The sequence below is a fragment of the Solea solea genome, chromosome 5 (genome assembly GCF_958295425.1).
Source record: "Solea solea chromosome 5, fSolSol10.1, whole genome shotgun sequence".
Taxonomy (NCBI): domain Eukaryota; kingdom Metazoa; phylum Chordata; class Actinopteri; order Pleuronectiformes; family Soleidae; genus Solea; species Solea solea.
The window spans coordinates 19,752,833-19,780,490 of NC_081138.1; the positions used below are offsets into that span (position 1 = coordinate 19,752,833).

At 40.6% G+C, this 27,658-nt stretch overlaps 1 protein-coding gene across 1 annotated transcript in view; it reads left to right on the forward strand.

The window, feature by feature from the left end:
- Positions 1 to 1,943: 1,943 nt before the first annotated feature.
- ntrk3b (neurotrophic tyrosine kinase, receptor, type 3b) overlaps positions 1,944 to 27,658 on the forward strand; it is a 150,822-nt gene continuing 125,107 nt past the window's right edge. Inside the window, exon 1 of the mRNA XM_058630205.1 lies at positions 1,944 to 2,581. Within this exon, the coding sequence (XP_058486188.1) occupies positions 2,340 to 2,581 (242 nt within the window). The 5' untranslated portion in view covers positions 1,944 to 2,339. The remainder of the gene's footprint in view (positions 2,582 to 27,658) is intronic.

Here is a 27,658-nt window from a genome sequence, read left to right on the forward strand (position 1 = left end):
CCTCTGTTTCTTGTTGAATGAGTGTGCTTGTGGAAATGTTCAAGTGCCTACTTTCTGAAAAAGTCATGAGAATATGAACATGAACATATGAAAGCGATGAGTAAAAGTGGTTAGGGGGGTAAAAGGGGAAAAGTCGTGTTTTCAAATCTATCAACAAATAATGTTTTATCATTTGGCAAAATGCAATAAAAAATATATATATATATATATATATGGTGCTTTGCTTGAGCTCTCTCAGATGAACAAGACGCAACATTTCAAGATCAATTTAGTTTGATTCCATCTTGCATACCTTGATAATTATATCGTTTTCATGCAGCCTTTCAGTGAAAATCAAGTTTCCTTCCTCATTGTCACAACTTAACAGAATCAAATCGAGAGACAGCCAAACAGCTGCTGTGTGTCTTTTCTAAAATGAAGTCTCTAATCAACCGAAGAATATGTTTCATTCACATATTTGTACAGATGTAGTGATTTTGCCACTTGAGACATCAATATGGCCTGACAATAAAGATACAGTGTATATATATTTTTTTATAGCACAGCAAGTGTAGAGGATGGCTGTGACTCACTGCGGTTTTCAGACAATATACTGTATACACTACAGGCGATTTGCCATAACAATACAATGCTGTTAAATTAGCATAAATATTCATATAAAGCAATTTACAATCAGCATCTCTATCATTTTTATTATTGAGAGAGGTATACAATATCCCTCTTTGCACTTACACTTACCATGACTATGTGAACGTGCATACATACACAACCCTTAACCCTTCATATAGTGGGTTTAATGTGTTATAATTTAGATGCACCACTAGCAGTGTGGGTGTCTCTTAATGGATGGGTTTATTCTACTATTTCTTTTAAATTTTTACCATAGGAACATTATAGTTATGTTTTTAAAGGTGCTGTATGTTATTATTATTATTATCATCATCATCATCTGAATATTTCTCACCTCACCCTTTCCTTCCATGTGTGTTGGAGAACCTCTGTAGCCTTCAGTTAGCATCGCAACTCAAAAGCTGTTTAGTTTGTCACAAAACACGGTGGTCCAAAATGGCGGTAGAGCTGAGGGTTCATTCTGGGGTAAAGAAAAACAACAATTAATACAATCAGGTGATGGTACACTTATAAAGAAAGTATAACCATTTTATCTTGATTAAATGATTTAAAGGGCTGGACAATTAATGGAAAGTTTATCGAAATCGCAATACGGCCTGTTGCACTTTGAAAAGGTGCAATATTTGTTTTAGCCAAAATGAGTGAATTAATGTCTTGATCTATACACATCTTATTCTATACAGGCTGAAGAGAACATCTGTTTTTTTCTCACAGATCTGCACACATACCACACATCATTTTATCATTTGTTTTTTTTGAATGAAAATTAGAATAATGATGTAAAAATTACCATTCCCTCTGATATTGCAAATCATATAATTGCAATTGCATATTTATTCAGCCCTAATGTTACACACTGGACCTGTAATTGCACCCACAGTAACACTGGAAAACAGCTGTGTTACTACAAGTAGCATTTATTTTATTATGTGATGTCAACAACCCTCCATCAGGCGTGTTGTTCCCTGTAGGACTTGATGATAGTAGTTCAATATTCTTGAGGTTTTTTTTAAAATAAATAAATCAAAATAAATAAAATATGACTGTTTTATATGATGGTTTGGGTTTTGCTCAGTATTCTCATCCTTTAATTATATTTTGACTCTCTCTTTCTTCTGATTTTGACCTTAGATGCAGCACAAATAGACCTTATTTACAGCAGCACAGGTCGATCAGAGTGGCTGAGAATGACTGTGGATTGAATGCAGCTTCTGCAGGTGTCAGTGTGACTGTAGTCGGTAGGAGGGACTTATGCCCCAACTTCTCATTCGGTGTCTCTGAGCTCTCCAGCCGCTCGTCCTGGTCCCGCTTAGAGAGAGAGCGAGCGAGAGAGAGCAGCGCGGTACTCCGGGGAAATACCATGTATCTTAGGCTGCAAAGACGACCGGAGCCTCGCATTATTTTGCTCTTTTATTTTTGATTTCCGTTTCTTTCTGTCTGTCTTTTCTTTCTTTTATGTTGCGTCCTTTCCTTCCGTTCCCCAGTCTCTGACGCGCAAGGACACTACAGCATCCATCCAAGGCTGAACCGCTCACATAGAGCATCCTCTGTGCAGACGCACCACCATCCTCCTCCTTCCTTCCTTCCTTCCTTCCTCCCTCCTTTCCTTCCTCCCACTCTCCTCCTCTTCTCTCTCCTCTCTCCTGCTCTGTTCTAACGCAGAGGACATCGGGACCTCTTCTCTCCCACCCCCCAATTCACCCGGAGACATGGATCTATGGTTTCACTCGATCCGGATTTGCTGGTGGAGGGTTTTGTTCCTGATGAGTGTTTTCCAGGACTATCTGAGCTCCATGCTGGACTGCCCGCCGACCTGCAGCTGCTCTCAAACCGAGATCTATTGCAATAAGTCAGACAACGGCAGGTTTTTCCCTTTACTCGCCCTACAAGATACTGGGAACAATGGGACCAGTGTTGACATAGCGGACTTGTTCAAAAACATCACCTCTATGTGAGTACATCCCGATTATTATGATTTATTTTTATTTATTTTTAATCTTTAATTGATCACATGAGGCGTCTTTATGCGCTCTGGGTGTCTGTTGCTTATTCTGCACTGATCCGACTTGTTGGCTGCTCATTCGATCATGATTCGACTTTTCGCACTTCTACAAGTCTCTTTAGAGGCATTTGATCAGAAATCCATCTGGTTCAGTGTTCAGTGTGGAGGGTGAATGCGCTTCTTTCTGCCTCCTCTGCATCTACAACCTTGTTAGACGTGGCAACTTGATCTTGAACCTTGGTTGTGAATGCCGGATTTTTTTTCCTCACTGTGTGTGTGTGTGTGAAGTTGCTCCTCCGCAGCGGCGGCAGCAGCAGCGCAGGCCTAAAAGCTTAATGACAGAAGGACGTTGCGGAGAAACCTCACATCACCCATTCACTTAATTCCCATCCTCGTGTGCAGCAGCAACTGGTCCGACAGACTGTGCCAAATGGAACAGAAATAAATGGCGCAGTCAGGTCGTTCACTTACATCTCAGCCCGCATCCTCCCAGACCGAGAAACTTTATCATGTCCACATGATGCGGGCTGTCAGGAGGAGAGGGAAACGTCACTTGTAGCGCTTTTAATGTGGGTCCTGTACAGACGTAATGGCAGGGCGCTTTAGACCCCCCCCCCCCCCCCCCACACACACACACACACGCACAACCGCACAGAAGTACATTTTCATTCTGCATCCTCTCTGCCCTCCCTCCCTCCCTCCCTTCCCCTGGCATGATCCCTCCTGTCAATATCAAAGCTTTCTTTCTTTTCTTGGGAATGGTTGGGGGATCTGAAGCCATCATAGCTGCTCTGGGCCTTTTTTTAGACAAAAAAAAAAAAAATATATATATATATATAAAGTCAGGTCAGTGGAATTCCCTGTACATACTCGGCCACAAATGACTATTCCCTATCATCCCCTTTGGTATAAGTTTACCCTTCCATCCATTCATCCGTCCATCCATTCAGGGAGACTACAACTTATTTTGTGACAAGGTCCATCGCCTCCCTGTGCCACTAGAGGGTACCCTGCTACCCTCTATACAGCGGGAATCAAGTGCTCTTTACAGCACTGGAGCTCTTTTACGTGACTGTTTTATCAGTGAGACTTTCTTTGTCAAAATCATGCACAGAATGAGAGCCAGTTTAACGGCCGACACCTTTAAAAGCAATTAATGTACGCAGATGAAGGGTTAAGAGGTCACGGCACGCTGATAGTGATTCGTGTGACCTCAGAGTGACCCTCGGATAAAGATTTCCTTCATGTGAAACCTACTCTATTTACTCCTTTAGCTCGAAATCTGCCACATGTCTTTTCTTACTTTACATTACATTACAATACAGTTTCATAATAAGGACAAAGTCACCAGTGAATTGCCTTTTTGCCTTTGAGAAACCCCAGTGCAATTGACCCAGGACTAATTGAGCATTTCATGGTTCCTGGCCAGGAGGCTGATTGTTTTCTCGCAGCTCAGCACAGACAGCAACCATCCAGCACTGGCACTGCTCAATGACAGCCTCCCTCATCAGCTGACCTGAGAATCTGAATTCAAAGCGCACAGAGGTGATCATTGTGTCGAGTTTGTCTAAAATCTTATTGTGGTCAATACACAGCCACGTCAGTGCAGTGTGGCAATGCATAAAACATGGTGCACGATGGAAGTATTTGGCAAAGAACGAGAGCAAACAGAGTCTATGAATATATATTTTCTGCTAATAGAAATGCATACGTTAACGATAAACACCAGAGGCTAATTGTTTGATGCTAATTTAATATTTGGCCAGAAAACGAGCAACAGCGTTTAAAGATAAAGCAGAGCGGTGAGTGAACGAGTGAGGCCACAGACTGAAGACATTGTCTTTGTTTTAGTAAAACGCATGCTCTGTGCACAGTCTTTTTCATTCATCATGAGAGAAATACAGGGAGAGATGGGGCCAATTTACTGAGATAGAAAGTAGAGCGAGGGCTGCTCGCAGGAGTGGAAGGAGGATTGGCCGGCCAAAGAAAACTGCCAAGTTCAGATAATAGTTGTCCATTTCGCTAACATTAGAGATTTATCACGAGAGGTGTCAGCGTTTGAGGTGAATAAGATAAGGTGATGCTAAAATCATTTTTGTGAGCGCTGCTGAGACATTTGACAGGATTTTGTGCGAGTGTGGCTCTGACTGCAGGTGCACGTTCTTTTCACCTCTGGCAGTGGCATGAAATTTGGCCTCATTTTGTTGTGCTTTTTTTTGAACTGCCAACAGCCTGGTCTGTAAGGAAAAGGCTGAGGTAACACACCAATCTGTTATCAATGTGGCGTCTGCTGCCAAATGCCTGAAATCACCATTGGAACCCACTTCTCTTTCACTTCAGTCGCTCATGCTGCGTTCACCTGCAATTGTACTTTTATTATACACTTGCATTCATTCATTCACTCACTGCCGGAACTACTGCAAAACACTTGACTATCAAATCATTTTGTGCTTATTTGTAAACGTACAAGTGCAAAAGCTCCACAGCTGAATCCGTTTCATGCTTTTCACAGAAAATGCAAATTCTCAGTGAAATGTTACGTCATTTATTTGTTTTGTTTTATTTCAACTTTCCACAAAAATAACGGTTTTTGGTATGATTCATTTCCGCAAAAAAGTCATGTAGCTCAAAGTATCGGATTATCTTTGGTCATCATTAAAAACATCTGAATACATATTTTTTCCTTTTCAAAAGAGGATCACATTCTGCTCAGTGTAGCGTATTCAGGCAAATGTAACAATAATAATATACTTGTTTTCAGTGGAATGCGACCTTAAAGATGCTTTCCATTTTTCAGCTGCAGATAATAAGCCAGAGGCACCAAGAAATCCATCCATCCATCTATTGTCCTCAATTTCCCTCCCACATTAGAATGATTTTTCCAAAGTATCTGTTTTTGCTCCTTAAATGCCACCCTTTCTTCAGTCTAAGGGATTTACGTGCACTCGTAAAATTGCCATCTGTTTATCAATAAACAAACAGAGTTCCACACTCTGAAAGGCTTTGCTGTTTAGTACAAATATGGCTGGAGGTTTATCATTTAATATCTTTGCAATCCTCATGATCTGCTCATTCTCCTAATTTCAAAAGACTTAAAGTTATCTTTTGAAAACTTATCGTGATGTTCGTCCTAATTAATGTTTTACTTCACAGATTGTCTTAAATGTAAAAGCTAAACCCAAAGAGGATGTTTGGATGAAGGGTGTAGAATAGTGTAACAGACCTTGGTCTGTGGCCTGTATGTGAGGAGAGGAACTGGTTTGTTTTTTGCCTCAAAATGGGATCATATGGACAGGATCAGCCACGTCCACCCATCAATTCATTACCTTGCCTATCATATGCAACAATACATTTCTTTAACATATTCCTTAAGTATGTAAATGCAGCTCAGCACTGTTGCATGGAAACTACTGATCTACTTCAACTACAAAAAAACCCCCAACCCTGAATGTTTCCAAGGTCTGTTTTGGTGACTTGTGTGGGCTGTTATTGTACCAACGGTTCAGACACTGAACATTACTCCATTACATAAACGCAACATTTTCTCTACCCCCCGTTTAAAGTCCTGTGCAGCCCTCCTAACCTAACCTACTACGTACTGTGTGTGTTTGTGACTGTAGCACCGAGCAGCATCGGCTCGTACGATCTGTGGCGAGAGTGAAGTCTTGCATAAGTCTTCTGACTAGAGGAATAGACGGTGAACTGTTCCAGATTTTAACAGCAACTGTTGTCACAAGTGGAGTACCTCCTGTTCAACTGAGAGTCTTCGCTGAAGTGCTGAAGTGTCAGTTGAACCCACATGAAAAAGGTCTTGCGCACGGCCTATTTCAAGGGCCACATAGCATTGTAGTGCTGCTCTTCCATAAAGTTGTGGAGTTTGGAAGGAAACAGAATTTAGAAAGCGAGCGCAGGCTGAGATGTGCTGAATTTTACTCCCTTGTATTTGTCAATGTCCAGAAATGCTGAAACCTGCACTTCCCGTAATTACACTCAGTTGCATCTTTTATTGGACTGTCTCTGACTGATAAATTGTCTTTTAATTCCCCACACCTCCAGTTGTTGTAGCACAGGCTTAAAGAGCGGGGATAATGCTCCTTTTGTACCGTAGAAGACATACATTTTGAGAGTATGTTGGCTGAATGAAAGAATATATATGGCAAGGTACAAGACCAATCAATGGGGAAAGCCATTGATCCAGTTGCACGTAACGGACATTTTAGAATTAAATTAGTTTTACTCAGTAGTCATGGTCTTTGTGAGCAGGAGTGCAGTCACAGTGTTATGTTCCACCCCCTCATCTGTGATGTCAGATGGATAATCCAGAGGGGTTTTTCCCTCTCTGCAAGTCTGCATCCACATGCGCTCCCCTCCTCCCCTCCTCCCCTCCTCGCTGCTGCTGCTGCTGCTGCTAGGGTATTTATTTATTTCTCCTGCTTGGATGTGTATCCATTCCTCTGACTTTGTTCTCTTTGCTGAGTGGGGTTTTGATGTGTGGATGTCTGATGCCTGGCTCACCTGTATCTGTTTGTCATCTTGATTTATTTTTTCTGTGCCACCTTAATGTTCCTCTTTGTCGTTTCCATTTATTGAGGCTTTTGTTTTTAGATTCTTTAGGGGGGAGGTTTTGACAAGCCTGCTGGGGGTTCTCTGTGTGATCTGCAGTTTTTCATGTGTTAGTACCATTTGAAGGCATAAATAAATTACACCTAAACCTCACTTACCCGCTGCTGTTGGCTGCTCATGAAGAAGTTTTACACCTGTCTGGCATCAGCCTTGAATATCATATCACACCATTATATTTTCATTGCACTGCTGCTGCTGCTGCAGGTCAGCTCATTGATTGTTTTTTTTCAAAGGGCTGGGTAATGTTTTATTTTATATTAGAGCAAACATCAACTACAAAGAAAGGATTATATTTTAATACCTGAAGCACCATGTACAAGTTTTCCCCCAACATTCTTTCAATTAAATAATTCAACCAACCATTGTTGTAAATAGAAATTATTTCACCTCATTCTTAGACCTGGACTTTTCATGCAGTTTGCTGTTCACAAAGCTCTAAGAATTTGATGATACACAACCTGAGGTGTTTGACAATAACACAATGCTGCATTAAGAACATACAGAATGTTAGATCTAGAACTAGCTGTACAATTTAGGTTTTTAAATTGATTGGTAAGAAGCAGCAGATACTAGATATGGTATTCAAGCTACTGAAATAACTGCAGCACTGGCTCATACAAGAATTGTTGTTTTATGAGAGTGGTTTAGATTCATTTTATGAGGACTGGACTGTCTTGGGTTCAGTGGCAGAAGTAGAGAACCTCCTGGTGCCATAGGTTCCAGGAGGGGGAGAAAAATTCTCAGAGACATTTTGATTTAAGGCTTAACACTTTCACACGTAAGCCTCAAAATGTCTGTCTGGACCTTTAGACTTATTTTAACCATAAAGGGCCAGAAGGTGTCCTGTAAGTGCTTTTGGCCATTTTTCCAGAATAACTTTCAATCTCTGGCAGTTATTTACAGTTTACTGTATGTAAAAATGGTGTATTCATTTAAAATGAAGAAAAACAAAAAGTTTTATTTGTAAGAAAACACTGTAGTTGTACACAAACACCAGATTTAGCTTGTGTTAAATTTGAAATTTGAACAGTATAGCACATATTTAAAATGATATTTGTTTGAGTCTTTGTCTCAATGTACAAAAACAGGCCAAAAACAGGAAACTGCATACAGGCGTTTTTTCCAACTCTCTCCTCTTTGGTGACAAAGACGCTGATTCGCGGGCTTCCTGCAACAGCGCGAGTGATATTACCGTAATAACCACATGTTGGCTTTGACTTGAATTTTTTAGATGGCACAAACTTGCACACAGAAACTGTGAACTTTGACATATTTGCTCAGGTGTGTTTATATAGTTGGGGAAAATGAAAAAAAATAAGTATTTTTCATCAGATTGCCTGTAGGTTGTGCTGGAAACAAAGGATCTAAGACACTCATTGCATTACATATTGCACATTCTTATAGCCTCTTTATATACGTTTTAACATAGTAATGAAAAAAAAACCAGCCTGAATGTTCTGTTAAACACTTTAACTGTATCCTTGCGGGGAGTGACAGACTGTATGTGCCATTTAGGCTGCATCAGTGTGATGTAGTGAGCCTGAACGTCGCTCCCGGTGAAATTTCCCGGTTTTGCTTGTTGGGTGAAACCATTCCGTTCAGGAGACGGGGATGTGTGTTTATTATATGTCGTGGAGTTGGGAAAAAAATCATTTTTTTCCAGGGGCAGCTGCCACCGCTTGCCACCCTGTGCATCCATCCATGCTTGGGTTATAACATGTCTTTGCAATGAAGTTATTTGCCAACTGGATACAAGTGATCTTGACATGCTTCAAAACCCTTGCACCTTCGCCAGTCTTATGCTGTGGGCAGTTTCCTCACAACTAATGTCATTCAGTCACACAGGATGGAGTTGCGAACACACATTCTGCCAGTGGGTCCTCACCATATGGACCTCCTGCTGCCTCTGCAGTGCGAGGCTCACCTCAGGCAGTGCACGTCGGGCTCCGCTGATATAAACATATCATCAAGTTTGCATGAGCTTGTCTTTGTGGAAACTAGGTCATAGCTGCCATCTGAGAGTTACGAGGAGAGAGCGGTGGTTTTGTTCAGATCCTCTGCATGCAGAGATGCTGTGAGAAGCCTCGGTCATGTGACTGACCCAGGCTCTCCCACGCCCCCCCACCACCTCAGCTCCTGCATCTGCAGGCAGCCCTTGTGCCTTAAAAGTTGCATACTAATGAAGCACCCCCTCCTTCCTTTAACAGTCAAAAGATGCATTGAGGATCGACGGATGAAAAACACTGATGCTGCTGCTGTTTCAGGCAGGATTAGAAAAACCCCTTTTATGGCATTGCTTTCTGTTGACTGAAGTCGAGCTTTTCCTTTCATGCAGCAGATTATGATTCAGTGTTGCTCTTGTGTGCAACAGTTTATTTATCGTGTTGAATTTGGGGGTTGAAGGAAGCCAAGGAAGTCGCAAATCTATAGCAATTTGTTCCATTGTGGCATGAAATAATAATGGAAAAAAAACCTCACAGGAATATCTTGTTTATATAGTCAGCTCACAAATACCAAGATGGAATGCATTATGATGGATTTTTTTTTGTTATGTGATTGCTCAGTGGTAATCAACATTTATCATGTACCTGCTGCTGTGTGATATCTACAAGGCATAATCTTTTTTTTTTATTATGTCTGATCAGGAGGTTTAAACTTTACTGAAGGTTTATTACAGTTAATCTTGTTTAAACACACTATCTTGTAGGCTTAGTGAAGCAGCGTTATAGCAAATTCCTTCTTCCGCTTGAAACTGATTGGATAATTCATACAACAAGGCGTCTGCTTGGTGGAAACTATACTCTCCCTCTATATTCTGAATGGTTGTTTGTCTCTATGTGTTGGCCCTGTGATGGACTTGCGACCTGTCCGGGGTGTACCTCACCTTTTGACCTATGTCCCTGGGATTGTCACCAGGGGCCCCGCGACCCTTTTGTGGAGGATAAAGTGGTAGACGATGAATGGATGGGTGGATTTCTTTCTCTCGCCCTCCCTGTATTTCTCCCTGTTGGTCCATTTCTTTCACTCACACACATACACACACATTTAATTTCCTCAGTGATAACCTCTTCCCAGGTGAGAGAGTGTACGTTTGACCATGACCATGTGTTGACTCCCACCTCCAGACATCACAGAACCCGCCTCGCTCTTCCCTACCTCCCTTCCTTCCTCCTCACTCTCTAATAAAGTCCCTGCTTGTTATTCATGTGGGATGTTTTGTGTAAAAAAAAAAAGAAAATCAAACATCAATCATCATGTATTATCAAGTAGGATGAGTCACCTCACTGTCCTCCATGTCAGTAATGTCTGCCTGAGCCTATGCAAATAATGCAGCTCTCTCAACCCTCATCCAGGTTCAGCCATGTTCTCCTTGTTGATGGAAGCTATTCAGCTGTGGTCTCTATTCAGTGTTTTAATCAAATGAATATTACTGTTAAGCGAGCAGAGGACATTTGCTTGTTATCTTTGTGCATATTCCACTCATCTGCAGTGCTGTATTTGAACTGTCTGCTATACAATCTTACTTTAGCATGTCTTAGTTTGACCTTGCACAGCTTCAGTTTTGGGGTTATGTAGGGCCTGGAGCTTATCTCAGTCCCACATTACACTGTTCTTTTATTTTTTTGAAATCATATTCAAGGCCACAGCCATCTGGTATGCTCTGAAAAAAGACTTTCTTTTTAAACAGTGAAAAGGCGTTGCTTTGCTTTCAGTGATATAAGTGAAATGCATTTCTCAGATAAGAGCCTCCATTCATTTTGTACAGAAACGTGAGATTTGTTTGAGGTATGTAAGTATGTGATTTGGAGGTTAGCACTCATAACAAACGAATGGCTTTAAAATCAGGTTGTTTATCTAGCAGCCTGACCTCCAGCAGCAGCAGCAGCAGCAGCAGCAGTAGCGGAGGGCAGTATTAAGCAGCACACAGCATAAATGTACCTGTGTGTCTCCCAGAAATATATATTATATATATTAAAACTCTTGTGCCTTTTTGCCGGCACAAGAGTCACAAGCACCAGGAGCAGGAGGGTGGCAGAGCTTTGTGTGAAGGCAGATGAGAACACATTAAAAGTGAATAGTCCACTGGGACTCAGCTCTTCTCCCTGCTGACCTCCTGTTGGTGCATCAACCTTGCATCTCACTCTCCATCTTCATCTTCACAGGCTAAAAATGTCATGTTTTTTTGAAGCAGCTGATATCCTCTCTAGGGCTTGAACTCAATCGTATCTGTTTACTCTTCAATACTCTCAATACAAATGTGCATGTTATGATTTAATGATTAATTTCCCTCTTTTCAGACGATTGAAAATGGTCTGTGATTACAGTATGTTGTGCTTTTCTGGTGTTCGTGACCCCTTAAAGTGCTTCACTCGACAGTTTTGTCATTCATCTTGTGTTACGGGTTAGGCAAGTCTAGGGAAAAGCTATACCTAACCCAGGGTTTAAAGAGATGACGAGAGAGGGAGAAACCCAGTGGCCAGACTGGTTTTGGTTTTGTTTACCCGACCGGAAAAATGCTAGTGCTTTGTCCTTATGTGAGTCCAATGGGGAGGTAGACAGAGGTAGCGGTGGTCCTCCTAAGCTTCTAGCTCAATTGTCGTCTCATTTGTCGGCTCAGGATTTGATTTTAGGAGGTTGAATCTGTCACATAATCCATTTTGTGTTCAAAATGAAGGTGCATACAACCGGGTTTGTCAAGGAAAGGTTCCCGTTAGTGTTTGCTTCTCATTTCCTTTGAGCGTGGTGGTTAGTTATCCCCAACCGTCTGTGTCTCAAAACGGTGCTGCCTACTTCAATCATGTGTTTGAGACTGTAGGGAATTACACTGATCTCCCCTCAAAAACGCATAGCCACGTTGTTTCTCATACTCATCTCATTCATACCATGTTCAAAAGAAATGAAACGGGTAGCACACCCTAAGGAAAAAAAAAATCGAGGACAATATATCAATAATAGTATTTTGGTATTATGTCCTTGTTGATTCTTTTTATTGGATTCTTGGTTCAGAACTCCATTTAGAAATGTCATTCTTGATGTACAACCTCTTTTTCAAGGTGAACCATTCAAGGACACAATGGCATATAGATCACAGGAGGCAAACAATCCCCTGACCCTCCAGTTGGAAGATGACCCGCTTTACCCACTGATGCACAGCCGCACAGTACCGTGAGCGGCCAGATTTTCTGAACAGGGTTTGGATTGATGTTAAGCACGACCTGACTTTTATGTAAATAACAAGCACCATTGTATCTCTATGAGCTAATGTGTGCTAACTATGCAAATGATAAATTAAAATGCGTAACAACAAGTTATTGCTGGAGGCAGAAGATGATGTTATCCCATAACGTGACCACACAAGGCTTCTCTTCCTCCAGGCAACTACCTCTCTCTCACACTCACTCAAACTTAGACTCGGCTTGAAAACAAACCAGTGCATTATGCATCACCTTTTGTTTAGGAAAATAAAAATTATGTTGAGTGTGATAACCCTTTTTTTAATTCCAAAGTAAGGTCTTTTTAACATTTCAGTGAGCTGTGTGTATTTACACTGACAGACCCTCTTCAGGTTTTAGACACATTTGATGGTCATTTACCTGAAAAATGTGATAAAGCCCCCAACTCAGACTTCTAAACAGACTTTTGGTGTATTTTTTTTTCTTTGCTTGTGTCTTGTGGAACCTGTCACGAGTTTCTTCTCCTCACACATTATGTATTTTAGAAAATGGTGGCTTAGAATATGTGAAAAAAATGTACATTTGTAATCTTAACGATTTCTGCTCAGTTTTCTGCTTGGGATTTTTAGGCATTTATATGGCTCCATGATGCACAGGTGCTATAGCTACCGTAGCTACTGTAGCTCTTCCTCAAATGCTGTAAAAATATAAAAGCCATTGTTGTGAGTCACTGCACCTGCTCCTACACTACTGTCTTTTGCAAGCTAGCAAAGAGTCCTGTGTCCTAAAAAGTTGCCTTATCTTGATGAAGAAACACTCAGAGAAGCTCCCACACTTTATTTAAAATTCCTACAGAAGACGAAATTAAATAAAGAAGAAGAACAGAAAGAGGAGCAGAGCCCTGCTGTGAGGCTGCAGGTGCTGCTGATTAAGAGGAAGAGAGAGGATGTAGGGCTGCTGCTAAACTAGCTCTGTTCAACATGTCGTTAAACTACCACCAAAACAGTGAAAATGTTGCTTCTCTACATGTTATTTGAGTGTTTCTTTAATATTCTGTAAAAACTGCAGTCTCTGGTCCCCACTTGAGCAGATAGACAATTGGTTTCATGATGCATGTATGCTCTACGATGCATCTTCAGACCTGGTCTTCGGGGGTTTCGGGTCTTACACTTGCCCTGCTAGAGCTTTGCAGATTGAAAGCTCAGCAAACCCCCCCCTGGCAGCCCACTTTAACTGGCTCGCAGTGAGCCCGCCAGCCCCGGCCTCTACACTCCTCCACCAGGCTTGATTAGTGTGTAGCAGCCACACCCCCACTGTCTTAGAGCGGAGAATGAAGCTGAATTTTACATGATTTAAACCTGAATTTTTCAACAGCAACTTTTTTAATCACTCAGTTTGGTAAGATGGTCTATACTGTAGGGGCTTTAACATGTTTTTGAAATTGCAAGATACAATTTAGTTGCTCTGATTTAGGGGATCTTGAAATTAGCATTTTATTTTTATTTTTAGCTGTGTTTAATATTAGAGTTGGTAATCTGGAAATTACACACCAAAAATACAAGAGCGAGGCTTAGAATTGTTGAAGAGGCCATGTGGACACATTCTTAACCAGTTGTTTGTCCAAACTGTCCAAGCTTGGCTTTTATAGGATTATATTAGAGCGCAAGCTTGAACAGCTGGGATCACAGTATTATAATCGTTTAGCTTTAATTTGCTCTCTTTTTGTATTTCTTTTGAAGATTTAATATTGACTTTCAGATATTCTCGGTGCACGCTTTTGCATTGTTAAATCAGTAACAGTCAAACATGGGGCTAGGGTTGCCTGGGGGGACGTGGATGAGGCACATAATGGGGAACCCTTTTGTTTAGTCTTGGAGTGTATGGCTGGGGTAGTTGTGATGGGCATTCGCCCGCCTTCTTGGGAAGCGGTCGGGGGGGGGCGGACCTGAATTGTGGCTCCATATGAGTCCACCTGATATCGGGCTGTGGCCAAATTATCCTCCATAAGTAAAACAGCAATCTCTTTTTTGACAAGACCGGCTGACATGTCAGTCAAGAGAAGTGACTAGTGTAGGCAGCTGTCTACATTTGACACTGTGAACTCAGGAGGCTTCTTATATCCAGAGGAAACTGTCACCTGTCAAGCATCACTAATGCTTTCATTGTTACTGGAAATATCATTTTACAGCCTTAAGGGTAGTTTCACTAAATAAGGATTCCACTTTTAATACATTGTGAGATTACATATATAAACAGATTCTGAGAAAACGGGCCCTCAGGCAGAGACATATAAATGGCCCCCTACACCTCCAAGACAACATGACTATCTGCATAATTTGTAGTTGCCTTGTCTTCTTTTGCTGTCTATCTTTCTGTGGTCATGGCACCTCTTGTCAGTTATTTTGCATCTCGTTGTCTTCATGTTGATCTGTCAAGGCTGAACTCTTTGCCCCTTATTTTGATAATAACTACCAGGGTTTGTAAGTCAGTCATATGTGACACTCTTTTTGTGTTTCATGAAATCTGAGAAAGTTGGTGCTTATTGATTTGTCCAGAGAGATAGAATTGTCTTGTATTTTAATGAAACCATTTTTCTACGAGTGTGAAGTGTTGTCCACCCATTTGAATTGTTATCAGGACTGCACAAGCACATATTTCTAAAGTGTATTTATTGGATTAAGATTGTTATAAGACAAATCTGAGACAGCTGCTGTCACGACTTCACTAAATGGGTGAGACTGGCAATGCTGATGTACATTGCAGCACATCCAATACCCACAGGAGTTGGGTTAGAAGGCAAGGCTCTGATGTGCGGAGCTCATATTTTTGTTTTCAGTCTGTGAGAAAGGATTATGATGCAACTTGCCGCTCGCGATCACCGGCTTTTGGCAGTGCGGTCGCTAAATAAACCAAGACTCCTGTTAAATATTACGATTTTAGACCTTTCCTTGCTAAATGTTGGAGATTAAATCATGTCTTCGGGATTTTTAAGTCTTTTGAACTGATCTACAGTTCGGCATTGTTCGGTTTAATTCCCATGTTGGACCTGCACTCATGACTCTTCCAGTGATGTCGCTGACCAATCAGTGGCTGACATTCTGTCGATGTCACATGTAGTATCGGCTCAGCTCGCTTGGAACCTCACCACAGCAGTGACTAAAAAAAGTACCAGGTGCCAGGTACTATTGCTAATGGAAAAGCATGTGGCCTTTGGGATTTACAGTACATGAAGACCACAACAGGCCTAAGGCCCCATGTTGTTGTGAATAAGGACTGAAGAAGTTATACTTTCAGTAAATACAAACTAGAAATGTCATTCTCTAATCACTATTAATTGAACAAAAAAAAAATCGTCCTCGAATTATCTCCAAATTTTGTGAGATACACATTTTGAAATTATGTTTTATTTGAAAAAGATCACACTCTTGTCTGTAGGGCAAATAAGAAGCTGTGGGGAAGCTTTAGTTTGCTCTCAAAGCATCACAAGACAGAACCACTAACCATGTGTTATTAGCATGTTTGCCACGCACTGCTTCCAGTGTTTGTTAAGCAAAGCTAATTTACACTTGGCTATAAATCCATCAATCTTCTCATCGTACAAGTGTTATCAAATCTTTAAAAATAGGACATACTTTACACTGTAATTACACCCTAGCAATTATTATACTGCTTCACTGTGGAACCGCCAGACTGGTTTCAAGACGCAGCATTTGGCATCATTTGTTTTAAGCATTTGGTTGCACTTGCTGCTGTGTAGTTTCTAGCTGAATGTCATTTTAGTGCTGTGTCTGTTAAAACATACACTATATACTCTATATACAATATACGTGTTCATCTGTAGGGTTAACGGGTACAGTAGCTCCTACTGCATCAACCCAACACACCTGAACATGTACCATATTACCTGAGGCGGTACCTACACACATGCATACAGGATTGTATTTATTTATTTATTTATTTTTTTAAAAAGCACTTCCTCTCAGAGTGTTAAGTTTTCTTCCTTTGCGTCATACAGTGTATTTTAAGATCTGTTTCAGAATCTGATCTATTAGAACTTTAGCATTTCATTGCAGCCTCCTGCTTGTATAACAGCTGGGGGTAAACGACCGAGAGTTTGTCCACTGATCATTTTTATATAACCCCCTCCAGAAATGTGTAATTAATACTCTCTGAAACATCTACATGAACTAAGTCTGGATGCTCCTCTGATATAAACCTCTGTGAGGTGAGATTTCTTAGTCTTAGATCTTTTGTTTTAAGGAAATGATCATGCGGCTCCTCCTCCACCTGATTGTGTTTCACTCCTAAAAACAGGACAGCTGACTTCACCTGCTGCCATCCCTGTTACGCAGTGTCTGTGTTGGCATGTTGTTATTTTTACACTTGGTTTAATATCTTTGGAGCCGCATCGAAATCCAGCTGTGAACCCCCTTCCTTTGCTGCAGGTGTAAATTCTTCCTGTCAGCTCCCTGTGTCAACATGGGAATGCTAATTTATCAGGAGCTCTAATTAGCGCGGAGACTCGGGTGGAAAAGTGTCACACAGACATGATTCAGCTTAACCTTTCCCTTTTATTTCCCTCAACACTAATTTCTGGTATTCACAGAAAACAGCTTTGTTTGCCCATGTGGTTCAGAATGTCATATCAGTGTGTATCACTGTGTAACACCACCGCTTTATACTGTATTTCAAACTGTTGTGTGGTTACAGCTTCCCTGCTCTTCTTCCACAGCAGTAAAACAATATTGCTGTCCTCCAATTTCGAATTAATCTCATGTGCATGTACAAACATGATACATTTATGTATGTACTTCCACAAAACCAGCTAATCACATTGTTAACTTCTCCCAGGAATACATCGTCTTCTACTCAGTCCTCTTGTTCTCACCTTAAAAAGTCGCAAGGAGGGGTCGTAAGTACGAGATGCAAGATGATGTTGGTTTTTAGTTTAGTGCTTGATCATTTTATCTCAATGTTGTAACTACCACTGCAAATTGTTGTGTGACTCAGTTCTGCCCCGCAGGGCATGCATAAGGTAGTCCACATAAAATTTGTGCCCAGTTTCAACAAAGTGAAAGGAAAATAATTGGTAATTTAATTTATCAATTAGACTCCTGAGGGGTTTAAATAAGTAGACTAGAAAAGGTAGTAAAAGAAGTCACTGACAATTTACATTTGCTGTGATTGCTTATTCTAGCAACCATAATGTTGCCAAGACACGGTCATGCGACATACTTGTTGCTATGGTGCTCTTTGTCGTTTTCTCTGTAAAAAGGACAAAGTCCAGAGCATTTAGACAGTAGAGGGTGATAGAACACAGTGCTTAATGAAGAACTTCCAGACACAAGGATGAAAAATGAACCAAGAAATGAAAAGGATCTTTAAATGTCAATTTTCACTGTAATCTATGAGATAGATTTGTGGTCTGAAAGTAGTCTCAGTTTCTGAGATGGAGTGCAGTGGAGTGTAACTTAACCCAAACTCAGTAATTACAGTTTTTTTTGTTTTGCTTTTTTTTCTCTCATGATAAGACTGTTGGAATAAGAAAGGTGAAAGTCTGTTTGCAGCGATTACATTTTTTTTGAAGAATAGTAAGATGAATAAAGAAGAATATGGTAAGATGGGACCTCCGGAGTGGAGGGAACTAAAATATAACAGCAAACTGTGCAGTGTAAATTTAAGCCGCAGATAATGACAGGAACATGGCTTAAAATATATTGTTGGAAGAGCAGTGATGTCATGTGGTACATACTAAGGACCGGGTGCAATCAGACAAGAATAGAGACAGTTCTCCGATGCTGTCAAAGCTAATTGCAGCTGTTTATATCCACAAGTACATCCTTGGAATAATCTACGTTTCCATCATGGTATGGTTTGGATTAGTACAGTACGGTATGGCGTCACGGTCAGGCTTACGTTTCAACTGAAAACGGTAACTTTGCTTGGTAGGTGGGGTGTGGGTTGTGTCCTGAAGGCCATGTCAGTGAGATACAAACACAACAGATAGCAGTAGAGGACATCCTGCTCGGTTTGTGGCTGCCAGTTGTGGCTGGAGCCGGTCGAGCTCCACCCTGACCTTACCATACTATTTTACTCTGGTACCACAAAGGAAGGGATGTCAAAAATGGAATGATAGGCACTGGTTGTTTTGGTACTATTCCTAATGGAAAAGCAAAAAAAAAAGAAACCTACGTACCTTATTGTACCAAACCGAGCAATTCCTCTCGAGGGAAACACTGCATAACTGAAAGCACTGTGAACTGATCTCCGTGTTAGGATAAAGCGTGAGGGCATGAGCAGAGTCCTGGGTCATTGTTGGGTCATTCACAGCAGAAAAATCTTCAGTAATGTGGTTTTAGACTGAGATTTATTCGGGTGCAATTGATATGCTTGTGTGTTGATGAATGAAATCCATTTGTACGGTCAGGCCGTTCAGATTAGAGCGAACGGCTGACTGGGGTGTAAGGTAATCACAGGGAAGGCTTGCTTTTTTCAGCTGTTTATTTCAGGGATATTGATCGAGGTGGAGTTCAAAGAATTCGCCAAATCCTCTGAGGTTAGAAAAGATCATAAAGGTCTTTTACAGATTGTCTCCGTGTCTTATGTGCTTGGGTAGGTGTGAATGTGCAGCCGAAATCTGATGCACATGAAAGAAGCGAACTCCGGTCAGCCTAAAACATGGTCTCGGTTTGCTTGAAGTCATCCAAATGCAGGAAGCGGACTACAATGCAGGGCATTGTGGGTATTGCGCATGTAGAACGATAGCTGGGAGAAATGTCTGAGGCCATTGTTGCGGTGTTTATGTGTAGTATGTTCACATGAAACAAAATTGAAAACCCAGAGACCAATAGATGAGCGAGTCTTCTTGTTTGTCTTGTCTTCTCCTTCAGTAATTCTTGATGCAGCGCCACCTCAGACGAGGAGGGGAATACCTTATGTAGCCCCCAGTCGTACCAAGTCTATCGAACTTTTAGGTGTGAAAGTGACCTTAGTGTTTGTCTGGAGCATGCAGGTACTTCACCCCTGGTGTAAATGTCCACTCACTTCTCAGTCCTACTCTGAATTTTCAACTCCTCTTCCCCACAATGGCACCGAGCCTTTAGAGGGAGACTTTAAGATGAGGATGAACTGTGAGTCAGGCTCGTCAAATCAATCTAGTCACGGTGGAGGAATGGAGCTGTTCATTACGAGGGCTGAGCAGCTCTGCGATCACCCCTCTAATATCACTGTGATATTCTCTTCTCTTTTCTTACCTAATTGAATTCTCCAGGAGAAATGCCCCACAGCTGCACATTTATCATATCCTGAAATTGGAGGAGACTAGCTCCATGAAGGACGTGCACAGAACTTTTAATCAACTGCCTCTGTGAGCTGAGTGCTATGGTCCCTGCCAGGGTTTGAGTTATCCCACTGTGGACCACTGACCTTTAGAGGGGTGTCTTTATTCACCACTGCCCAGGGTGAATGAGAGCAGCAGCAGGAGGTGCCCACATCCCATATTAAATCTGCTGATTGTCGTGTACAGTATGACCACCAGTCACACCAGATGGTATCATAATCTATAATCAAAGCCCCTTAAACGCAGCTCAGTGCGCAATATGTCCCTGTTTACTTCAGCTCCTTATTTCTCGTCGATGCAAAAACACTTTCATTTCCATTCCCTTTCTTGTAGCACTGAGGGGTTTGACAAATGCATCAGGTGGGTGGTCAGATATAGGATCATGTTCTGTTAAAATGGAGATGAAGGGCTGAGAAGTAGGTAACGACTTAATAGGAGACAGTTGTGGAGGATGGTGGCACTATATTTCCATTTTGATAGCACTGTATCCTATATCACACTGAATGTAACTTAATTTCCCCTCATACTCCTATTCTACATTATTCCAATCTATCCGATCGAGTTCTTCATGTCCTGCAGTGCTCTGTCCTACTTATCTTCACTGTACAATATCAGGCTCCGTGGAAATATAATCATATATACTGTATTTATTCTGTGATTATTAGTGTGTGCAAGAGATAAGACATGTGCATCTAAATGATATGATGGGTATCGGTCAGTATCGGTACTGGTCAAAATCCCTGGATCTGGAAATGTTAGTGCTGTCAAGAGATAAAAAAATTGAGCAATTAAATAATTATGATCTGTTATTAATCTCTTTTTTAATTGCAACCAAAAATTACTTAGAAAACGCCTCAACTTGAGGTATTTTCATTTAAATTCATTATTACGTTATTGTGGCAGATCCAAAGATTGATATATAACAAAAAGTGGCTTTATAAAGTCATTTTAACAAACTCGAACAGATGCAGCCATTTACATTCCGCTGTGTTCTTTTGTCAGACTTAAAAATAAAACATCAGGTCCATATAAAGTAGCCTGTCGGTCGCAGACTTGCTCATTCTCCTGTGTGTGTGTGTGTGTGTGTTTGTATTTCTTACCGCCTTAGGACCTTGTCTGGCATTCACACTGACCTCGTTATGGCCAATAGTCCTCATGGGGGACAGATCTGGTTATAATGAGGCATAACCTCATTTCTGAGGACCTGGTTAAGTTTAAGGCTGATTTGAACTGTGGTTAGGTTAAGATTCAGTGCATGCGTGTGTGTGTGTGTTTTTTTTTTTTCCTGCATGTGTCCAGATGGGAGTACATACTGTATGAGTACACTGCATTTCTTTGGCCTTAAAGCTTTGCCACATTTGCATGCAGTATGGCGCTGCTGGCAAAAGTCCAGCGCTATACGCTCACTTATTTGATTAAACACTATCATGCTCAGCACAGCAGTGGAGCTCAGAGAAGTTGAGGTATAACTGCTGACAGCAGCTTGAAACCTTTTCACTCATGCTCGGGTTTTGTTGTGGTCATGTCCGCCATTATCTAGATTCTCATAAACTCTGGGCTTGAACCTCGCAAAAGCCACGTGTAATAATTATTTGTCTGGCTTTTTTTTTTTTTCCTCCCCCCTCTTAAGTTTATTAAACTGAGTATATTATGTTTTTCTGGTCGCTCGCCTTTCTTTGACGTGTCATCTTTTTGTGTTTTCAAAAGGTCTGCTAAATTGCAAAGGTCAGAGTCTGCTGCATATACATAGGGAGCTGATGTGTCCCACAAAACAGCACTGCTCCTGAAGTGGCTCAAATGGCAAATTTGCATTCCTGACCAGCTCTCCCTGAGGCCGTTTTTTCAAATAACACACCTATACATGCAGTTCCTATTGTGATGTAGAGATATATTATACTTTTCTAATATTGCACAGGTAATGTAAGGGATATACACAGTAAATACTTTCCATGAAAGGTCTTGGTTGTGCATTAATTCATGAGGACTCAAGCTCAAATAGGACGGAAGAGCCATTGTTACCATGGCTACAGTAAATCTGCAACTGGGACACTTTTTTGCAAGGGGTTTGACATTTCTGACAGTGGGACATAATTCTCTGACTGTGTAACAGATATTGTTCTCCCAAAAAGAAGACATAAACAGACCAACTATGACTCAGCTAAAATGCTTTTGCTGATTTTTATTTACATTTTTACAGTCTGTGTATAGTGAAGCATGCGATATACAGTATAGGACTTTTTGATCGTATTGGATTCCACATTTTTATATGTCCGATATCCGATTCAGCGATTTTAATAAGTATCAGACCGATACTGACCAATATTGATTCCCATCCCTAATAATTATAATAATTAATAACAACTACTAAATAAATAAGTAAATAACCTGAGCTTTTCAGACTAAGAGGCACTGTATCACAGCATCTGTTTTTTTAAATAAAGTGGAAGATTTAATGACTCACTTTCACTGTACTTCTCCATTCCGCGTGGGAAGCTTTAATAATCAAAACTATTTATTTTAAAACAAAGTGACTCCTGGAAGTATACTATTACAGACAAACTTTTGTTAGCCGCTTTAAAAAGGGACAATTGGATGTTCTTGTGTTTACAGAATGTGGTTTGAAAATCACAGTGAACATCTGCTGCTTAAAGATCTTGGTTGCCTTGAAGTCAAAGCAGACATCTTTAACATTTCAGAATGTATTAATGAGGGTGCCATGGTATTGTGTTTAAGGCTCAGCGCATTAAAATGTGTAATGATAATTACATGGCAATATTACAATATGAAAGACGTTGGCAGTGTTGTATGTGCCATCCATTGCCCTCAGAGCTACCGCTGAGTTATTCCAGTATAAAAGTCAGCTCAATCTGGAGAGGATCATAGCTTGAAGACACTTAGTATAATGCCAAACTAATTACAGTCATTTTCGTTTTGGGCCGAAATGCCTGAGCTCAGTCATGTGCGAAAGTGTAGATACCTTTCATAGCATGGACCAATGCTTCCACGATGTTTAGCCCTGCCAGATCTCTGGTGGTGTGCAGTGACACTTAAAGGCTGAGGTAGTTCCCACTGAGGGCCAGATCAGCAGAATTGATGACACAGAACAGTCTGGGGTCAGCTGTAGGACGGCATCCTGTCCACAGATATTAGCAGTGTTCAAACAGTCTGAGGTGATGGCAGTTTTGGCAGTACTCTGACACACATGCGTTTTTAGTTCATTTATTTCATTTCATTCACAAGTAAAAAAACAAAAAAGCGATGTAATGTAAACACAACATTGTCCAAGTCTTGATTGCGAAGGAGCAGAAAGAAGAAGAATCTTATTGACTCTGCCCCTTTATCCCACAAACATAGTGTATGACACAAAATTACAATAATATACACACAAAGTAAATAAAATAGTCATAGTCCATCACAGCCACTCACTTACCTGTTGTTAATACAAACAAGCAAATTACAAAAAAACCAAAACATAATGGATGGGAAAAAAACAACCATTTGTTATTATGCAAGTTATTCAAATGTAACATTTCATTGTACATACTTCATCATTATCATTACCATTATTATTATTATTGCTGCAAGAAGACACGGGTTCAAGCCCCAGTTGGAACAAGGGCATTTCTGCATGGAGTTTGCATGTTCTCCCCGTGTGTGTGTGGGTTTCTCCAGTTAACTCCCACAGTCTAAAAACATGCACTATGGGCATTAGGTCAGTTGGACACTCTAAATTGACCGTAGGTGTGACAGTGAGAGTGAATGGTTGAATGGTCTCTATATGTGGCCCTGCGATGGACTGGCGATCTGTCCAGGGTGTACCCCGCTTATCCTCCTACGTCAGCTGACATTGACACAGCACCACCCTCCTTTGGAGAATAAAGCGGTAGAAAATAGATGGATTGAATAATTATTGTTACTGTCTAACAGATGCTCGTCCTGAAAATTAGTCCTTAAATAGTTGACACACACATTCACACACTCACACAGAGACGGAGAAAGAGAAACTACTGTAAACGGTCTAATGCCATGAGACTATTCATGCAAATGTGTGTGTGTGTGTGTTGTTTTTATCTCAAGAATGCTGAACTACTCTCTGACGGCACTAATAAAAAATAAAGTAAAATCAAAGATCATGGTTTTGTAAAGAAGAATATAACACTGTATACTGCATGCCAGGATGGAGTATCTCAGTGTGATTACTGCTGTTAGGTTTAAAGGAAACTGAGAGTAAACCTATACAAACACTATCAGTACTCTTTAATGTGGACTGTATTCTGTAGTTGTCAAAAAATGGTCCACAAAGACAATCCTATAGTAGAGGCAACAGAGTCAGTCATCCATGCAGTCCCTGAGAAACCACTAATAACTGTATGGAAAATCAACAGAAATTCTATTTGTGCTATTTTTTTCTTTATTGAGCTGAAGTCCCTTCATTAGGGTACTCTCTCTCTCTCTCCTTGTCTCTCCTCCAATTTTGGTCACTATGGATTTTCAGTTGCAGTTGGAGCGAGAATTGGGCTTTATCCTCCGAATTAAATTCATTGTTTCTACGTGAGGCAAATCATTTTTAATACAGCCGTAATGTGGTCAATTTTGCCCATTACTTTTATATCGATATATTCTCCCTCTCACAGTCCCTGTTGTTAAAATGATTGTCACAATTTGCCAGGTTTTCACATTTGTACCAGTGAAAAGTGCCGCAGAGAGGAGCGCTGGGCCAATTTGTTTCCATGATGTTTCTATCTGCCAGGACGGCCAAGCACTGAATGATTTATCACTTTTAACCTTTATTTATCAAATGACGAGTCGCTGAGCGTACATCCTTATTTTACATTCCGTGATCGACACAGGGATGGAACAAAAACCCGGAAAACAGGAGATGGATTTGTGACTTCATGAACATGAAACCTGGTGTGATGGAGCTCCAACAAATCTCACCACTCACTGCTGTTGACTTTTTACATTAACAGCGATGTTGGGGCCCATTTTATAAATCAAATTCTGACAGATGGAAGGCAGATATAATTTCATAGGCTCCTACATTAGGATGGAAGGAAGCTGGGACATCTGTCTGCCTATGTGTGATTGCATTTGCATAGAGGTTGCAGGCATGGGTTTGTCTCAGCAAGTGGAAATGGATACATCATAGTGCTTGATTCTCATTTACAAGATTTGAACGCCAGATTCCCCCCATGATTGGTTTGGAGGATGACTTGTTCCACCTACCAACTGCAGTACATTTTAATCAAAGTAGCTTCCTTTTGTCTGATTTTCATCAGCGCTACTTCCTCTGTGTCCTTTTCATGTGTTTCAGTCTCATCTTGACAATGCAGCTTGCAAACACTTATATATAAAGCATATGCACACGCACACACAAAGCAGAATAGGTTATCTGATTGATGTTAGGCGTGTATTTTAATCTAGAGGAGTGCTACTTCACCATACCGCATCCTCTCTGTGAAGTGTTTGGGCTGTAGAAGAAGTGCTGCTCTGCCTCCATGAAAACAGAGAAGGAGGCAGAATGTAGATCAATATCCTGGGAACACACCAGAGACATTCTATTTTATTAAACATTTTCCCATTAAGGCGGTGACGCAAGTGTTGTAGATCATCCCAACAAAGTCGTAAATCATAGAGCGACAGCAGCATTGGGAACAATGGACAGAATCTGAGGAGATTACAAAGAAACAGAAGATATTTGTTGTCTGGTCTCCTGGGAGACTCCTGTATCTTCCTTTTTGACACCTCACACCAAATCATTTCAAGTTCACCACATCATCATGTCCGTGGCATGGCTAACTATGTTTATTAGTGTGACACAATTTAGGGTTTTGCAAGCTACGCAAACTAAAGCGCTATCATTAGTGGGTTTTTTTTAATTTCAGGGTTTATTTTCCTTTCTAATATTTTGAAAAATAAAACAATCTAATCATATTTGTATATATATCTTGCTAAATGTTGGAGATTATCACATGTTTCAGGGTTTTTTTAAAAGTCTTTTTAACTGATCTACAGTTTGGCACTGTTAGGTTTGATTCCTGTGTCAGACATCACGCACCAAAAAAGCACCAGGTACCAGTTACTCAACATATTTAAGTTCTAGTGGTTCCCATGGGTACTCAAAGCAACAGGCGGAGTGGCTAACACAACAGAGGCGTGATAATAGCACACAGAGTGTTTATTTTTATCTGTGAAGGTTCTCTGTCATCCAGTCATTGTGTTCTCAAGAGTGTATAGCTATAATAGCTTGAGACTCGAGCGAGTGCAGTTGTCCATATTTTTTCCTTTTTTTTTAATCACAGTGATATTAATGTATGTTTTTTTTTTTTTATAAAATGTTTTACAAAGCAGCACAATCTTTTGAAATGAATGCACACTTCAGTTCAATTCAGTTGAATAGCATGTCATACATGTTATTTTTACAGGTCAGGCTTAGAAGCTTTTTCTTCACCGTTACAACATATTTGCAGCTGCCTTTGTGCTCCAATGTAATTATTATACATATAAAACTAAATATTCATCATAAACTTCCATAGATCATGAGCAATTGCAGAAGGAAACATTGAAAATCTGCCTCTGTATTATTTTGTGTGTTGCCCTATTAAGGGAAAAATAGGATAATTTTACCTCTTCATATTCACAGTTGACAGGAAGAAGATAGAGTAGCAGGTATAGTCGAGGGTTGTGTGTTTTGCTCCAATACAACAACAGATGGCTGTTGCTGGGGTCAAATCTGTTACTGTTTGGTCCCAGGGTGTTCTCCTCAAGCACCAAACCACCCTGCCACCCAGTTTAGATCATATGTTTTTGGCAGTTATTCTCGAAAAAACAGATGGAAGGTGGCTGTGACTTTATGGGCTCGCATGCGTTTTAGAGCAAGCAGGGAGATCTGCCTGTACAATTTGTTCGGATTGTATCCTGCTCGTTTCTCTTTGTCGTTTTGAGTTGTGACAAATGTATTATCGTTTAGCCTGCACTTTAAACACAATCCAGGGAGATACACTTTCATTCTAATGTACTGTTTTTTTATTTTTTATATCGCCATACATCTGTATGATGAACATTTGGACAAAGGAGCAAATTAAATTATTGCACTGTCATACTCGGCCTAGTGTCTATTTCTATGCCTGCAATTCTTTAATTACATTACTTTGGCATAATTATGTTGCTTTTATTTTGTACCGTTTTATTTGTGCACCCCAAAAGTATCTGGTAATGACAGGATACATATTCAGTGCCTATGCGTTACCATAGTATCTTTGTTATTCATATCTTATCTTTTCACAGCAGTCTAATCCACATGCATATTCAGTGTGCCGCAGACAGGCCGAGGTTCTGCCTCTCTGCGCTATTTGTCCACAGCAGCTTGATGAAAATGAGGCTGGTGCAAAAATTCTATCACAGAGCATCAGATTTAAAATGGTTGAAATTTAGTTTCATTGAAGCGAGACTGTAAAAATGTTCCTAATGCAAATGGAAACCGCGTCATTGTGTCAAATGTGTTCAGTGAAGGAATAAAAAAAAAAAAACTGATCCGATCGCACAGATACAAGATTCAGCACTCTTTTAACACAAGTGAAAATGTGCTGTTTTTGTAGCTGTGGAATTCATTTGAATCATTTGACTTCCCTTAAACATATTGCACTCAGTGTTCTGTGTTTTAAAGTCATGATGCTGTTACGCTGTCAAGTTTTTATTTTACCATTGTACCGGGTTCACGTGAGACAAAGAACACAATGCTTTAGTTTAGTGTCTGCACTTTTTTCTTTTTTTTTTTAACCTTCTTCCATGCATCAAACTTTTTATTCCTTTCATAACTTTCAGGAGTTATGAACCTCGGAAGCTCCAAGACCATATCTTTTTGTGGTCAGTCTGAGACAAAGGGAGCAG